The sequence below is a fragment of the Mirounga leonina genome, unplaced genomic scaffold, assembly GCF_011800145.1.
Source record: "Mirounga leonina isolate KUSES-001 unplaced genomic scaffold, KU_Mleo_1.0 Mir_176, whole genome shotgun sequence".
In the NCBI taxonomy this organism is placed as follows: domain Eukaryota; kingdom Metazoa; phylum Chordata; class Mammalia; order Carnivora; family Phocidae; genus Mirounga; species Mirounga leonina.
The window spans coordinates 32,111,904-32,130,017 of NW_023270454.1; the positions used below are offsets into that span (position 1 = coordinate 32,111,904).

Genomic DNA, 18,114 nt, shown 5'->3' on the forward strand with positions numbered 1-18,114 from the left:
GAATGAATGAATGAATGAATGAATGAATGAATGAATGAATGAATGAAAAGCAATGCTCTGCAGACCCCACCCCAGGCCACTTACAGTTCAGCTCCTGATCAGCAGTCTTAAATCTCCCCCAGGTGATTCTAATCTATATTGAAGGCTGAGAACCACTGCTCTATTAAGGAGGTTCTTAAGGTTAGCTGCCCACTGGAATCACCTGGCTCTGGAGAGGTTCCAAAAATATTGCTGCCCAGGCTTCACCCCCAGAGAGTCTGATGTCATTGGTCTGGGGTTCAGGGGGCACAGTTTTATAAGCTGCCCAGGCCTTTCTTTGCACAGCCCAGCTTGAGAACTGCTAGTTAGAAGACCCTCTCAAGAATTACTTTATCCACTTGTCACTGAGTAGTAAAATCTGAGGGGAATTTAGAGAATTTAAAATTCTTTAAAAACATTTTTTTTTTAAATCAAGTAATCAAATTTCTGTTAGATACCCTGGCAGGAAATGTCCTCTAAGCTGCAGCCCTTCCCGAGCCCCCCAAATGCCACGTTCTTATTTTACCTTACACTGTTGTTTTCAATAGAATCAAGGCTAGAGATTCCATGGATTTTGGCATCGTATCCTTGTTCTATGGCCTCTACTATGGTGTAATGGGGAGAGACTTTGCAGAGATCTGTTCGGATTACATGGCCTCTACGATAGGGGTGAGTGTTGCTTTCATTCTCTGAAATCACTACAGCACACAGAGAAATGGTCTCATCTTACACGTTTGCATCCGTTTTCAGAAATACATCGATCTTTTTTGGTTCTCCCAGGCCAGCTGCTCCCTGATTCTCCTTGCATCAAAAATTATCTTTGTTGGGCGCCTGGGTGGCTCAGTTGGTTAAGCGACTGCCTTCAGCTCAGGTCATGATCCTGGAGTCCCGGGATCGAGTCCCACATCAGGCTCCCTGCTCGGCAGGGAGTCTGCTTCTCCCTCTGACCCTCCTCCCTCTCATGCTGTCTCTCATTCTCTCTGTTGCAAATAAATAAAATCTTAAAAAAAAAAAAAATTAAAAAAAATTATCTTTGCTAATTGCTTTAAAAATATACTCCTTATTTATATAAAGTGGTTGGGAAATAAGGCATCTCATCTTTTTATTTATTTATTTATGTTTAAGTCATCTTTACACCACCATGGGGCTCAAACTCACAACCCTGAGGTCAAGAGTCACATGCTCTACCGACTAGGCCAGCCAGGCACCCCCAAAGGCCTCTTTTTAAATAAAATAATTATTTGGAAGCAACCATATCTAGCATACTCCAATTGCCAACATTGAAAGGATTAGTAGGGATGCCTGGGTGGCTCAGTCGTTTAAGCGTCCAACTCTTGATTTCAGCTCAGGTCATGATCTCAGGATTGTGAGATCGGGTCCCACGTTGGACTCCGTGCTGGCCATGGAGCCTGCTTCAGATTCTCTCTCTCCCTCTCCCTCTGTCCCGCCTCCCATCTCTCTAAAAAAAAACAAAGGAAAGGATTAGGAAAAATTTAATAATAATAAAAACCTTTCTATCTGCCTAACACAGAAAGTCATATTTGATGTACATAAAGTACTCTGGACTCCATCAGTGCCTCAGGGTTACTCCTCATAAAGATCAGTTATCATTATACAGCATTAGAAGTAGAAGATACAAAAACTGTGCCAAATGTATTCTGACTGTATAAAATTTTAAAAATGCCCCTAATAGCTTTTTAAAAACCTCTCTTAAGCGTAAACTGCAAATAGACTTACTTTCTGGTTAGATGGATTCCAGATTCAGATATTAGAAGCATTCATCTACGCCTGACACATCTCTAAAACTACGCGCATCTCTAAAACTCACAGGGGCTCCAGGGATGACCCAGTGGTGTCAAGAATTCCATGTCTCTGCCCTCTACTGGTCTCTGGGTACACAGCAGATACGAAATGGAAAAGCTAGTGCGAGTGGCAAGGGAAGAGTATAATTCAGGACTGTTCTTCCCTCTCTCCATTTATGGGGCAAGACTAAGTAGACATGACCCTAACTTCATCCCCATCCCATCTGCCCTTCTCCATTTTTTTTTAAAAGATTTTATTTATTTATCTGAGAGAGAGAGTGAGAGAGAGAAAGAGCACAAGAGGGGGAGCGGGAGAGGGAGAAGCAGACTCCCTGCTGAGCAGGGAGCCCGATGCGGGACTCGATCCCGGGACTCCAGGATCATGACCTGAGCCGAAGGCAGTCGCTTAACCAACTGAGCCACCCAGGCGCCCTGCCCTTCTCCATTTATGTAGGCTCTATCTTGCTCCTTTCCTGTAGCCTGGAATCCACTTCTGTGGTGAGATGCCGGAACAAGCTACTTTTGGGAATTCCTCTGCCATGCGTCCTCTATGGGACAACTGCCTTTTTTATAATGCTTATGGTGAGCACAGGAGGGAACATTTCCACTCCTACTTCCTCCAGCAAAAGCCAGAAGCCATACTCCTTAAAAAATACGTCACCCCTGTAGCAAGGAGCACACCTTGTGCCCAGATCTTTTCTAATACCATTCTACAATAAAAGGAACCAGGGCTCCTTGGAGAAATGGTTGATTCTAGGTCTTGGCAAGGAACATACAAATGTGCCTGGAGTATCTTGTATTGCCAGAGGACAATTCCTTAACGGAAGTGCTCGGAAAACCAACCAGACAAAAAAAATACCACGATGATGAGGGTTATTCAAAAAGATACAGAAGCCAACTGAAAAAGCTGCCAATGGCCAAAGCTGGAACGACGTGTGCAGCAAAACAGTAGTAGTAATAGCAGTAGAAGCTGCAGCAGCATTGGCTTATAACCCCACGTCTAAAATAAATTATCATGAGTCCATATTGATATGAACTAATGAATGAATGAATGAATGAATGAATGAATGGAGGAGAACAGACAAATCTCCTATGCAGAAGAATTCCACCTAACTTATGTAGGTACTCCAACCTTAAGATGGCTGTATGGTTAAGGTTTTTGTGTCAACTGGCTAGGCTAAGGTGTTCAATTGTTTAAACACCCGAATACTAGTCTAGGTACACACACACACGTGCACACACACACGCACACACACACACGCTATCAGGTCCTTTTCTCTGGAGAAACCTCACTGACAGTGAGAGCATAACGCCCCTCTCCTTATGAATGGGCTGCTCATGGTGATTTCCTTCCAAAGAGTACAGAATAGGAAGGAATAAAAGAACGAGTAGCTTTGGGGCACCTGGGTGGCTCAGTCTGTTGAGCGTGTGCTTTCGGCTCAGGTCATGATCCCAGGGTCCTAGGATTGAGCCCCCTGTCGATCGAGCCCCATGTCGGGCTCCCTGCTCAGCGGGCATTCTGCTTCTCCCTCCCCCCTCTCCGTCTGTGTGTGCGCACTCTCTCTCTCTCTCAAATAAAGAAATAGATCTTAAAAAAAAAAAAAAGAAAGAAAGAAAAAGTAGCTTTATAGTGGAGAAACCTGACAGACACTGCCACAAGCCTGGTGATCAAGGTTAATAGCAACAGTGATAAGTCATATTGATAGCATGTACCTTCGCTATGGTGTGATAAGAATGTCACCTCTGTTATCTTCCTCCCTAAAACCCATAACCTCAGTGTCATCAAGAGAAAGACACCAGCTAAATTCCAATTGAGGGACATTCCACAGGATACTCCCCCCAAACTGTCCAAGTCATTGAAAAAAAGCAAAGTCTGAGAAGCCACCATAGCCAAGAGGAGCCTAAGCGGTATCCTAGATGAGATTCTGGAACAGAATAAGGACATTAGACTTAAAAACAAAACAAAACAAAACAAAACCTAAGCAATCTGAATAAAGTATGTATAAAGTATGTACTTTATTTCATAGTAAGTGTCATTGTTGGTTCACTGATTGTGACGAAGTTACCATACTAATGTAAGATGTTAATAATAGGGGACATGGGGTATATGGTATATGGGGGCTTGTACTATCTTCATATCTTTTCTTTAAGTCTAAAACAATTATTCAATGAGTATTTATTTTTTTTTAAAAAAGCTTCTTAGGGATTCTAGGGCCGCCTGGATGGCTCAGTGGGTTAAGCGTCTGCCTTCGGCTCAGGTCATGGTCTCCGGGTCCTGGGATCCAGCCCCACATCGGGCTCCCTGCTCGGTAGGGAGTCTGCTCCTCCCTCTCCCTCTACTCTTCCTGTTTGTGCTCTCCTTCTCTCAAATAAATAAATAATCTTAAAAAACAAGCTTCTTAGGGATTCTAATGTGCTGCCAATATTGGAATCATTCTTCATCCTCAGTACTAGAAAGATGCAGGTATCCCAAGTTAGAATTCTAAAAGCATTGCACCCAATGGGGTTAGTCTGTGTGCTCCTTCTCATCACATGGGAATTAAAAAATATAGCGATGCCTCAGCTTACTCCAGACCTGTGCACTAATCTCTAGAATAAGAGAAAGGGTCAGGCTATAGGTAAGCTTAAAAAGCTTCCTTAAAAAGCTCTGAACTACAGCCCTGGATAAAAGACTTTTCCCCTTGAAGGATTCCTCACTGGGGAGGTTGAATTGGAGGTCATAGTTAGCCATGTGCTTTGGGTCCACGTGGGGTTCAGTGGGTTCTTGCCTGGAGACCCTGACCCTACTGAAGCATTCCTATGGGGAAGAGTGTTTCAAGTTCTAAACCAAGGAAGGAGCAGTACAGACTCAGTGGCTTCCCTGTGTTCAGAGAAGGAATGGTACGTGCCTTCTTTTCCAACAGTGCTCTGTGTGTTTCCCCAACAGTTCTATAGCATCAGTGGGATGCCCACAAGGAGCTTGTCAGACAACGTCTGTGCCGTCTGTGGGCAGATCATTGTGGAGCTCGATGAAGAAGGGCTCACTGAGAACACCTACCAGCTCTCATGCAATCATGTGTATCCTTTTCACAGGAAGCCATACAGGCTTCATCAAGCCGTGATGGGAGGCAATTTCATATACTCTGTGTTGGTCACGGGAGTTGGTAACTCACCCCTTCCCCCTCCTCCTCCTCCTCCTCCACCTCTCAGCATCTCCTCTGCCTTGCTGAGCTAGCTCCCATCCCCCAAACCCCAGGCCTTGATCCTCCACCATCTCTCTTGTTGAGACTTTCTGATAATCCCTGCTGAAAAATGAACTGCTACTCTTCTGCTAGTAATTGCCTTTTTAAAACTGAATCGTACTGCCATACGGACTAGAAAAGCTGCAGCATGTGCCCGAGACTCTGGCTGGGAAAGTTAGCAAAGCTGTAAGTGAACAGATAGCCAAGAAGGACCAGGGAGAGAAGGGTTTGGGGGTGAGAAAAAGTGGAGTTTCGGGTGCAGGGAGGAACTCAGGGCTCTCCAGGCGGAGCCTGGGTCTGAGTCTCACAGGACTGAACACAGCAGACTGTGCCTGGAAATAATCCTGGGAACGTGCTTGTGTCCACACTGGTAGTGGGGACAGCCAAGTATCCGCTTTGGTCTTGGAAAGAGGACAAGGCCATAGGCAGCAGGATACCTTTGGTTACAGAAGGAGGGACCAAACCTTGAGCACCCAGTTCTTGGACCATTTGACAGAGGACTGCCTGTGAGTTCTGCCCCAAATGGCTGATGGATCTTTAGGTGTTAGGAACCAGACAAGCCTGGGCCTGGAAACTAGCATTCTTTGGGAATTCCAGTAACTGTGGAGGAAGACCTCAATATGTGGAAAGATACTAGGATCATGAGCCCCAAGCCAAGCAGCCCATGCTGCCCCAGCATATAACTCTGGAGACCAAAGTCATGTTTGGGTTGGCGGACAATCAGTATTTTAATTCTTTTGTAAATACAGGGGAAAGAAGGTGTCATTTATCTTTATTTTATAGTCAATATCAATTTGATAATGTTGCTCTACACTCAGTTCAAAGTTCTGGCATTATGAGGTGGTTAAGCCACCTGTCTTTCGCCTCTGAAGCCCACCTAACTCAGTAATACTCTAGACATGCAGTGCCTATGATTTGGTTTAATTTGGACAGATTGCATTTATTCGATCCTGAGAGGTAAAAAATGGACTAAATGCATCTGAAATGTAATAGGACCCCTCACTCCAACATTTAAGCCTTACTATTTTAAGATAAGAAACACAAAGGTATCCCACATGGAATTCTATGGTGGCCTCTCAGTGTGATACCTTTCCCAAAAAACTATCCTTCTTTGGAAGAAATTTTCCAAATCTGGCCCTAGTTTTAAACGTGATTTACTTTTCAAATGTTGAACTAGAGCCCTTTCTGCCATTTGCAAGTGGAAATAATTTCTCTCTCCACCTTTAAAAGCGCTTAGGGATTGTTGTACATGTGTGCATATGTAATCTAAAATGTCGTCACCCTTAAATTTGCTTTGCAGGGAGCATTATTAATGGCCCACTTTAGCATGAATCATATGAGCAAGGAGTGGGAAAACATGACTCCTATTATCAAGGTGGAGCAGGGGAAGGAATCTGAATATTGCTTTGCAGCAATTCTGCCACCTTGGAGACTTTTCAGCATCGAGATTTTGAAGATGAGACAGAGAATATTAAAGAGGAGGTGGACATTTCAATGCTGTCTCCATGACCCCTGACCTCTATACCTATCTAGAAGATGGGGCTGTACTCCAGCCCTTTTGAATAAAGGGCTGTAAGGGCTTTGGGTTTAAAATCTTTGCTATAATACACCGCTTTATGTTAATTCAAGCCTATTGCAAAAATGACCCAATTCCAAGAACATAAAACAGTGGAAACTCTTAGTTGCAGAAAGATCTATATTGAGGACCTGTATACATGGCCTTGACTTGTCTACACTTCACAGTCCTCCATTTGTTAGGGAGGAAATTTCCACATCATTGCTGTTCACATGGGTGACAGCAGGCTAGTCAGAAAAATCGTGTGATCTGGATCCAGAGAGCCACACTGGGATCAACAACTGTAGAAATAAATAAACCAGTAGGATGGGTCAATAGGATGGATCTCATTACTGTTAATCACTTTGCTCAAATCTACAATGTTGTGGAACCCGAGAAAATATATTTGCAAAAGTAATTGGTTTTGAGTGATTCATTCAAATATTTATTTAATAAATAGGCCTTTCGGCACTGCTTAAGGTGCTGAGGACAGAAAAGAATGAGACGTGGTCCCACAGGTAGCCGGTGGTCCAGAAGAGACGTGTATGCGCATGGAATGTCATGATACAATGTGATATGAGCTCTAATAGGAGCATTCCCCTGCTGCTGTGGGAAAACATGGGATGCGCTCTCAGCTTTAGGGGCAAAGGGTCAAACTCTGCAGACAAGGCGAGATATACAAATGAATCTGTCAATGCCTAGAGTTTCAGAATTTTATTAGGTTTATAGTCTATTAAAAGTAAGTGACTCCTTATCAGTAATAAAAAAAAAACTTGAGGTAGGACTTATGAAGCTAACAGAAATATGCGTTAAGTTTGCGGTTTATGACTACAGATAACTGAAGCTTGTCTAAGTGCCTCAGACAAGTCTGATTACATAGTAGGTAAGGAATAATGCACAGAAAGTAGAACAGGGAAGTGCTATGGTGAATGCCTAAGAAGAGCACAGTCAGCGAGGCAGAGAAATGCCATGATACATTTACATAAAATATTACTGTAAAAAAGCACTTTCATATTCTTTATCTACTTTAAATCTTGGGAGGCTCAAGTGAAGCAAGAAGAACAAGTAAAGCCAAAGAGCAGTATAGACTCCTCAGGGTCCTAAAGCTATGGCAGCTCTGACCTCAAGCTCCCAGTCCTTGGGGGTTCCATCGTCCTGCACAATCTTCCTTAGATAGTGATGTACAGTCAAGTCACGACTGACAGCCACTCTCACCCTCGACTTCCTCCCCGCAGATGGGGTCATTTCCATTATGCCATCAGGAAGCAGACCTTGCCCTTTAATATCTAGAAAATTCCCTAACAAGATGCCTAAGCTTTCACGAATTCTGCATCCGAGGTTGGTGTATAGTTGGTAAAAAGCAGACTTGCCCTTACTGCAAAGAGAAGGTTGATTTGAAGAGGATGATCAGTAACCCGTATCCTTTTTTTAAAAAAAAGTTTGAAGTATTACCTTAAATGTTCCTGGTAATGCATTCTTCAATCTGTATTTTCATTTTCTTCATTACAGTTTTAGCAGAAATATTTGTTTTCCCTAGCCATTTATTTCAAAACGACTTCCTGGTCTCTTTTCTCCCCTGGGCCCATGTTACTACTCTGGCTAGGAACTTAAATGCCAAAAAAGATACATTCTACTCTTCATATTCCATATATTCCACTATAAGCACTTTAGTGGAAATGTAATGGGATGTTGCAAGAGATAGGTAAATATATGGCAGGATTAGAGAGATGGATGATAGACCTATAAATAGATGATGGATGGATGGATGGATAGGTACGCAGGCAAATAGGTGGATGACAGTGGATGGGATGAGTGGATGGGTAGATAAACATATAGACTAGAATAGAAATGAAATTTTTTAAAAGATTTTATTTATTTATTTATTTGCGAGAGAGCAAGCATAGCGGAGGTTTGAAGGGGGAGCAGCAGAGGGAGAGAGAGAAGCAAACTCCTTGCTGAGCAGGGAGCTCAAGGTGGGGCTCGATCCCAGGACCCCCGGGTCATGACCTGAGCCAAAGACAGATGCTTAATCGACTGAGCCACCCAGGTGCCCCTGGAATTGAAATTTTAAAAGCCCCAAATGTGAACTAGGGTAGAGAAAAAAAATTTTAAGGTGTACTAAATTTTATTATTTCCAGAGAGAGGATTTCTTTACCCCCTGTATTTTGGCCTTTTAAATTCCTTGGCATGCCTCATCTCGTCTTGGGCTAAACCCTAGGGATAATAATAGTGAAAGAAAATGAGGACCTACAGACAGCTTATGGCAACAATCGGGATTTTTATAGACACCAATGTTCTCCAACTGAGGCCACAGGAAGCCTCAATGGTCCCATCCAGAGCTGATTAACAAAGACTTAGTCCTCAACCCCACTGGCCCAAGACCATAATATATTTCTTGGGGGGCGGGTAGTAAATGGGATTAAAACATATCCCGACCTTATGCAGAAAACATTGAGAGGTTGGCGTCAACCTCCCAAGTACTCTCTCTTCTCCTAAGAGACAGCCAGCCTTTCTATACATTCTGTGTCCCGGTCAGCTACATTGTACAGTGCTAAAGGAGACACCTCCCTTGTTCCCTGCTCCCCCTACTCTTCACCAACCCTAAATATACAGGTGTAACCATGGCTGTTGGCAGCAGTAACCCCCATCCCTGAGAACTGCAGATCAAGGAAAGATTTGCCCTTAGGGCAGCGAGGAAGCAGCACCATGGGTCTCTGTGTCTTAGGGGGTGGCAACAGAGAACACCTCTGCGGCCCCCAGCTCCATGTACAGGCCTGAGCTTTCTCAGGGAGTCAGTGCAACTCAAGCACAACCACCGCTAACGGCTGCTGATGGATATGTGATGCTTCTCCCTCCCTCCTTTTCACGCACTCTCCCTGAAGTTCCCTTCTAATATGAGGAGACCGAGTCCAGAACCACTTTTGGTTAATACCTTATGAAACGAAAATATATGCATCTTTGTTATAAAACTGATGATAATATAATCCTGAACATCATCTTAAACGATCACGTAAATAACAAAGGACAATGGGTTACTCTATATAGTCTTGTGAGAATAAACTTTTGAGTATTACATGTGCTCTTTTTATTGAGACTCAGTAAAAAAAAAAAGCTACTTGGGGAATATTTGCCTTTATGTATATAACATTGCTATCAGAGATATTATGTATTAATTATGTCCCCTTAGCACAACTTATCAGCGAAATCAGGAAAAAGTATATCTTATCTGTGATGTTTTTCTTTGAAATACACAATGCGCTCCCTCTGATGAGCCAATCACAGGAAAGCCCAAGGCTGCCTTGGCTCACTTACAAAAGCTTCCATGATCCTTGGTTTTCCAGTGTGACCATTTCCCCTTTCCCACTCTTAGTAGTGACCCTCACCTTTAGTTCTTGCTTCATAGTCTGGGATTTTATTGTAAACTGTTTTGATTTACTTTTGCAAATTCGGTGTAGTGTAAATAACAATGATAACCAAATGCTATAAAAATCACAGAAGGGGATTTTAAATGAGCACATAGAATTAATAAGAAAGGAAATAACTACTCATTGCATTGCTTATTATATTTGCAAATGAGATTGAATATTTCTGCTACTTGACTGCATAGAGAGCAACCTCCTTAACTGAGATTTAGCTGGGAGCGCACACACTTTCTGTATGGACAAATCCTTGATTGGCTTCGTTATTTGGTGGCCTGGCAACCCGTGGTGATTGGAATAGTTCAAGGCATTAATTACTCACTAGGGCTGGAATAGTACAGCAGACCTACTCTGGAAGCAACGTCTTGCATGTTGAAATATTTTTAAATCCTTGGTCCTACATTTATTATTGATAATCTTTTTTTAACTTCAGAGGTGAGCCCCAGAGTTTAGAAAACTGAATAAAACTCAGGGCCCTACAAAAGGCAATCTGTCTATGTGGAAAGAATTTAAAAGAGAAGCTGAATGTCAAAAGTTCAGGAAAAAACAGAAGTAAAACCAATGAATCAGTAAAGTAGTAATCAGTAAAAGTTTATTGTGCACACATCAGAAAGATCGTTTGCAAACCAAGAGCACTCAGACAAAAACACAGAATGAAGCTCAGAGGTGTATGTTAAGGCAACAGCTTATATAGTGCAGACGCAGGGACTGTGTATTCTTCACAGTGATTGGTTATAATACTGGAATTCTCTTAAATGAAAGGGAATTGGTTAGTGATCACCTCATATCAATTTTGGGAAAACAATTTAAGTCTTGCTTATGATTTTCAGAGGCCTAAGCAAGAAGTACCCGGATCAAGTTAGCCTTACTTGTCTTGCAAAATAAGTTAAATCAAGCTTTGCTTGTAAGACTAAACTGGTTTGGGGGCACCTAGGTGGCTCAGTTGGTTAAGCATCTGCCTTTGGGTCATAGTCCTGGGGTTCTGGGATCGAGCCCCGTGTTGGACTCCCCACTCCGGGAGTCTGCTTCTCCTCTGCCTCTCCCCACTGGCTTATGCTCTCTCTATCTCTCTCAAATGAATAAGTAAAATCTTAAAAAAAAAAAAAAGACTAAACTGGTTTTGTCCACTCAGGGAGTTTTCAAATCTGGTCTCTGTGTTTGATTTTAATTATGAACAACATAAACAAATACAGCATACTTTGCATCTTTCCCATTGTGATCATTTTCTAATCCATGCAACACATTTGTTACAACCCACCATGGACACCCAACCTCTAATTTGGCTGATAATGTACTTTACGTACAACCTTTAGTGATAGCTAATATCTTCTGGTGAGTTCAACATCTTCAACGAAGTAGGCAGAGTTGTTATGTAATCTACAGCTTCAGGATATGGTCTTCTCTGCTCTATGTGCTTGTCACCACATGGCGGCTTTGACTAGAAAGCCCTTCGGCATAGACGGTGTTATTCTGGAAAAGTCTAGCATTAGGTGCCACAGCCCATTTAACAGGCCGGGCTGGAGGTGCGCTGCGTTCCCTGGGCCTGCCAAGTGCACCTGCCCCATATAGGGCTGCACTAAAGGGGAGGAGAACCACTCTCTTCCATTGTGCTCTGGTTTTATTCTCTTCATAGCGCTTATCAATACCTGAACTCATTATGATACATTTATTTTTTTATTGTGTGTTTCCCCTCCGTGAAGGCAGAGAATTTTAGGGATCTAGTTCCCTGCTGTACCTCCAGCACATGGAGTAGCCTGGCATCTAGTAGGCACTCAATAATTATTTGTTGAAAGAATGAATTAATCCAGCAGGAAGGGATAAAAGTAATGGAATAGGAAAGAACGGTCAGAAAGAATTAACTCAAGAGCAATAAATACATTGGCCTCCCAAAATGTATTTGTTTTAAACTGGTGGTGAGTAGTTAAAACAGCCACCACTGTATACCTAATATCAGACATCTATTCTGCATACCTGGAGACATTACACTTACATGAAGTAGAAAGGAAACACACCTATTGTCAAAAACCTAGGCAACGTACTTAACTTAATGCTCTTCAAAGTCTTATCACGGTTGTAATGAAGATAACTCATGCTAAGATTTTTACCTGTTGGTAATATTCCTTCTTGAAACTGCTCAGTACTTCAGTATTATGACTGGTTCACCATCCAGATTATTAGATTTAACTCTGGTTTATTTCTCTACTCAACAAATACTTCAATAGTTCGATACATATTATATACCGGGCATGTGCAAGGATTAAGGAGATAAAACAAGATTCCTGAGCTTATAGTCTACTGACAAAAGTCTTCACTGTTGGATAAAGCATTAACTAAAAGTTTTTTCTTCTATAAAAGAAGGAGCCCTTAAATTGACCTCTGATGTATTTTCCTATTTATCTTTTTTTTTTAAGAGAGAGAGCAAGCAGGGGGCGAGGGGCAGAGGGAGAGGAAGAGAGAGAATCTCAAGCAGACTTCGACCCAAGCGAGGAGCTCAACGTGGAGCTCAATCTCACGACCCTGAGACCATGACCTGAGCCAAAATCGAGAGTTTGATGCTTAACTGACTGAGCCACCTGGGCCGCCCCTCCCATTTATCTTTTATGGACAGCTGCATGAGGGTAGCCTGGTTAGTACTTGGATGGGAAGGTAGCCTTTAGAACCCTTTAGAACTCTGGGCAATTAGACCAGTATGTATCTATGTGGAATTCTGAATGACCCTCAGAGTTCAGAAATTTTGGATAATCACTAAACAACCTCACACACAAAAAACAAAGATGCTATTTTCTTTATAGTTAAGGTATTTAAAATCTAATCCCAATTTTGTAAGGTAATATGTTCATATACATTGAAAAAATTATGCAGAGCTATATACACTACACAGTTACCAGTGGTTCTCCCAAGGTGAAGGGATAAGAATGGATTCTTACTTTCTTTATATGCTCCTATCTCTTTTCCAAAATTTCTATGGTGAACATGTTTAACATCTGCGATGAGAAAAATAAAGATTATTTTTATAACATTACTTTCAATCTACCAACTAACTATGGAGCTCTTTCTCTTGCTATTTAAATTATTGGAAATAAATCTACAGACCAAGTCTATGTTAAATTTGTCTGGTTCTCATGATAATTAACATCGTGCTTAAATGTAAGACATAAAGAAATAAAGCAAGAAGTCCATTATTGTCTTTGGTTTTTGTAACACCCTACCTTCTCCTGAACTTGTCCATTTTATTGCTTAGGCTGGCTACTATCTCCTCCATAACACTTTCCCAAGAGTTGGTACGAGAGAGAAGAAAGACTCTGTGAGTTTCCCCAGGACTAAAACTGCTCTGCCCTTAATGAACTTATTTCTCTGGAGTATTTTTCTGCAAAAAACAGGGTCCCTTGTATCACTGCTAGTACCCGTAACAGAAAAATATACATTTACAAACTAATCTATAAGAAGACAAACCACTTCTTGGAAAAAAAATAGTAGCTAACATCTACTATAGTCACTGCTGTCACCCCACGCTAGCACCCATGGTTCCCATTCTCAAAGACTTGGTCCTCTTGCCCCCCTCGACCTTCCAGAGGGGATGGTAACCAAGGGGCACGCGCTCAGTAGTTTACCTAAACTACTGTACATTCAGACCTACATGATGTAGATACTAGTGTTCCTATTCTAAGGGCAGAAAAATATTTGGGGTCAGTTAAGGGACTTGCCCAAAGATACACATCTACTGACCCAGGTTTTTCTGACTCCAGAGCCCAATCAACCACACAAACCCAGTTCTGGCTAAGAACAGAGCAGGTCAGAGGAAGTTTGCTTCCTTTCACAAGTGGTTCCCAGTTTAAGAAGAAATTTCCATTGAATCAGTAAATAGCCCTTAGCTTAATTAATTGCATTAAACGTAATGTAGAATTCTAGATTATAAAAATTAACATGTGGAGGGCTCCTGGGTGGCTCAGACGGTTAAGCGTCTGCCTTCGGCTCAGGTCATGATCCCATGGTCCTGGGATCGAGTCCTACATCGGGCTCCCTGCTCAGCGGAGTCTCCTTCTCCCTCGGCTACCCGCCCCCGCCCCCACCCCCCCCGGCTCATGCTCATTCTCTCGCAAAAATAAAAATAAAATCTTTTAAAAAAATTAACATGTGGACGTAATATCTATCTTTAAATTATTGTGTATCAACTATTTTGGGGGTCATTTTGAGGAATCACTAGGTATATACTTGTTTAAAAATCTATTTAGCTCACATGTGCTTTTGTAAATGTTCAGAGGGGGGAAAAGAGGCTTTTTGAGAATGAGAAATAATACTTTCAGAAGAAAAAAAAAAGCAAGATGCGGCAGGGAAATGGATTAGAAGATGGAGTAACTAGAAACTCATCAGAACTTCACACAGAATGCTGAAGGAAGGCTGAAGGAAGATCAGAGTTAGGGATGTGGGAGCTTCTTTGGAAGTCCTCTAAACTGAGTTATTTTATTTACACTTGACCCTTGAACAGCACTGGTTTGAACTGCGTGGGTCCATTTATGTGCAGATTTAGGATTTTCTTTTTTTTTTTTTTTTAAGATTTTATTTATTTGACAGAGACAGACACAGCGAGAGAAGGAACACAAGCAGGGGGAGTGGGAGAAGGAGAAGCAGGCTTCCCGCCGAGCAGGGAGCCCGATGCGGGGCTCGATCCCAGGACCCTGGAATCATGACCTGAGCCGAAGGCAGACGCTTAACGACTGAGCCGCCCAGGCGCCCGATTTATGATTTTCTTAATAACATTTTCTTTTTTCTAGCTGACTGTACTGTAAGAATACCATATATAATACATACACAAAATGTGTGTTAATCGGCTGTTTATGTTATCGGCAGGGGTTCTGGTCGACCGTAAACTACTAGTAGTTAGTTTTGGGAAATCAAAAGTTATATACACAGATTTCCGAGTGCACAGCGGGGAGAGGGTATGTCACTGCCCCTAACTCCTGCGTTGTTTAAGGGTCAGCTGTACTTCATTAGTTTCATTTTCATGGAAAGATATAATTTACTGTTTAGTGTGTTCTATATCCTCTCTCAAGTGACTGGGACTGGAGAAACCTATCCAACACTCAGACCCAGGTCACGTAGAAACACCACCTAGGTATTTTGCATCCTGTAAAGTTTAATGGGGATTCAAGGCACTTTTTTTCTCAGAATAGCAACAACTTTGGCTGAGTTCCCCAACCTTTTCCCTTGTTGTTCTTGAGAGGAGTCACACAGAGAGGAGACAGCTAAGTGGGGTAGAGAATGCCATCTACGGGGATAAGAGTCCTTGCAGAAAACTGACCAAGAATTCATATGAGATCTGTTCATTTGTGCTATTTCCTAATGAACTAAGCCAATTGCTACAGATAATTCTGATGTCAATAATGCACTTAGATCATGATTATCTCACAGGATAAAGAAAAACCAAGAACCTTTTATTTTCAATCTGGTAGTTTTTATAAAACAAAATATGAACAATTTTAGTGGTTTTAGTAAGCAAGTCTGCAAAGGACAGTGCATTTGTGTAGTTTGCATAGAACTGTGTCAGAATGGACTTAGCTACCACTAGTGACATAAAGACCTCCACCAGACCCAGACTGGCCTTTCATGAAGGAATCTAGGACTTTATTGCTGTTCTCAAATTTAACCAAAACCCCTCCTGCTGAGTTTCATCTGTGGGCCACTCCAGGTAGGTCTTGGTGTTCATTATCTTCCGCAGCTTACAGAAACGCTGGGGGATGGCCTTTTTCTCAATGGGCTCCAGAAGAATGAGAATGGCAGCATCGTTGTTCTCATCAAAGAGGCGAAAATGGGAGAAGTCCAGCTCATACTTGCACCACTCGCTCTTCACGAAGTTTTCAGACAGCACGAAGATGGTCTTGTGGCTCTTCTCGATGGAGTCGATGATATTGTCAATGATCCATTTGCCAGGGATGAAGTCCCGCTTATGAAGACACAGCCTGAAGGGAGGGTCGAAGTGCTCCAGCTCCTGGACCATCACGGTCTCCACCCAGTAGGCATCGCGCTCACTGTAAGACACAAAGGCATCGTAGCAGAGGTCCCTGGGGGGCGCTTTCCTGGGCTTCCTTTTGGCCTGGAGCCAGGCCCACATCATCTTCAGGTACCACAGCCCGTGGCAGCGGTGGCACAGGACCCCCGTGAGCAGAAGTAGCAGGAGGAGGACAGAGCCCACGGCAGACACCAGAGCTGCCCGGTGGCATTCAGAGGCCGGGAGATGCGCGTCCCGAACCCGCCGGCCGCGCACGGAGAACGGAGAGTCACACCGGTAGTTCTCTGGCCAGTCGATCAGGATCTGGACCAGCGCTCGCTGCTCCTGAGTGAACGACAGGAATTCACAGGAGCAAAGGAAATGGTTACCGCCGGCGTCCAGGGCCTCCAGTGTGTGAAAAGATTCAAGCTGCTCCTTCGAGAAAGTACTTATTATATTTCTGCTGATTCTCATGATGCGTAACATGGGTAAGAAGGAGGCATCCGGTAGAGTCTTCAACTTATTTTCGGAAATATAAAGTTCTTTGAGTTGTGGCAAAATCAGGGAAAATGAATCGAGATTGTTATTGCTAATATCTAAAATTTCCAGTGTCCAGGGGATGCAAGGGGTGACACTGTGTATTCTCGTGTTGGATAAGTTCAGGTATTTCAACTTCTCTGGCCACTGACAAGTTTCAGGCATAGAAACATAATTATTCTTACTAATATCAAGGTTAGTCAGGTTTTTCAGAGTAAGCAAAGTTTCTCCGGTTTTTTCTAATGATTTCAAACGATTTTGCCTTAAAATTAAGGTTTGCAGGAGGGGCCAGGCATGCTCACAGGCTGAGTTTCTCAAGTATTCCTCAAGCATTAAATTGTCACTGAGATCCAGATATTCTAGTGATTTTAGATGTTGTGAAAGTGAACAAGGAACCAGAAAAACCTTACTGCTTTCTACTGTGATTCTTTTAACTTCTACTGTAAGTGAATAGATACTACTCATATCGTAAAATGAGTAAAAATATGGAATATACAACCTCCGTACTGTTAATATCTCTATCCCACCTATACTTTTAATTTTGTCACTACCGGGTACGTCAAAATCACCAAGCCCATCCAGGGTACAGTCCTCAAACTCGACTTCTGACACTCCAGAAACATAATTCAACAGTTTCACAATTTCGCTAAAACTTCCATCGGTGACTTTCACATTTCTAAATGTCCACTTTCTAATCAGTGTATTTGTTTCACTGATGGATGCTTCTGAAAACCGGAAAGTGTTCAAATGAGTGTCTCTCAGTTCTAAATGTTTCAAGGAACTTGAAAGATCTACAAAAATCTCCAGCAGTAAAACAGGCTGCTTCATACGAAGAGCCAAGTGGCTGATGTTCTGAATTGACTTCAAACTCTTTGGCTCGTACCTCTGGAGACTTGAAGCTTCAATCTCAAGTTCCTCAAGAAAAGTGAGTCCAGCAAAATCCTTTACCTGAAGCTCAGTGAAGTGGTCAATATTTCCTACTTTCAGAATTCGCAGATTTGTGAGCTGAGAAAAAAGAGGTGTTTCCCCGAGTGATTTGTAAAGATTTCCCAGTAAGTTTAAGAACTTCAGGGAAGAAAGGGGCCTGAACCAGGAAGATGATAAGTTAGATAAGAGATTATAGGATAAGTCCAAGTGTTCGAGACTCTGCAGGGAAGCAAAAGATTCTTCCTCTATCGTGGTAATTCCATTAGACGCCAGCTTCAGAGCCTTGAGGTTCACACAGCCCCGCAGGTCAGTGGCGCTGATGGAGGCGATCTCGTTGTTGGAGAGGTCGAGGCTTCTCGCAGCTGCCGTGAGCCCTGCCGGGATGGAGCTTAAAGATTTGGAGTGGCCGTCGCAGATACCAGTGGGGTCACAGGACAGAGAAGAAGCCTGATCAGGGGCCTCTTCCTTGGAGAGGTTGGTTACAGCCCCCAACACCCATACTGTCCACAAAACACGTGACATGGTCCAGTGGTCCAACCTACAAATAAAGGAGGTTCAGATGAGCGATTGTGTTTGACGGCTTATCAAGATTCTAGTTCCTGAGAAATGTTCTGTAAGGCATAACACACACACACACACACACACACAC

General features: G+C 42.7%; 2 protein-coding genes across 6 annotated transcripts in view; one reads left to right on the forward strand and one right to left on the reverse strand.

The window, feature by feature from the left end:
• RNF175 (ring finger protein 175) overlaps positions 1-10,351 on the forward strand; it is a 47,498-nt gene extending 37,147 nt beyond the window's left edge. For all 4 annotated transcript variants that reach the window (XM_035022864.1, XM_035022866.1, XM_035022865.1 and 1 more), the window contains 4 exons: positions 567-687; positions 4,747-4,877; positions 7,912-8,013; positions 10,231-10,351. In XM_035022864.1, the coding sequence (XP_034878755.1) occupies positions 567-687; positions 4,747-4,877; positions 7,912-8,013; positions 10,231-10,351 (475 nt within the window). The remainder of the gene's footprint in view (positions 1-566; positions 688-4,746; positions 4,878-7,911; positions 8,014-10,230) is intronic.
• Positions 10,352-15,426: 5,075 nt separating this feature from the next.
• The window catches only part of TLR2 (toll like receptor 2), a 12,988-nt gene continuing 10,300 nt past the window's right edge, over positions 15,427-18,114 (reverse strand). For both annotated transcript variants that reach the window (XM_035022871.1, XM_035022870.1), the window contains exon 2: positions 15,427-18,003. In XM_035022871.1, coding sequence (XP_034878762.1) covers positions 15,630-17,987 — 2,358 coding nt within the window. In that variant the 5' untranslated portion in view covers positions 17,988-18,003 and the 3' untranslated portion in view covers positions 15,427-15,629. The remainder of the gene's footprint in view (positions 18,004-18,114) is intronic.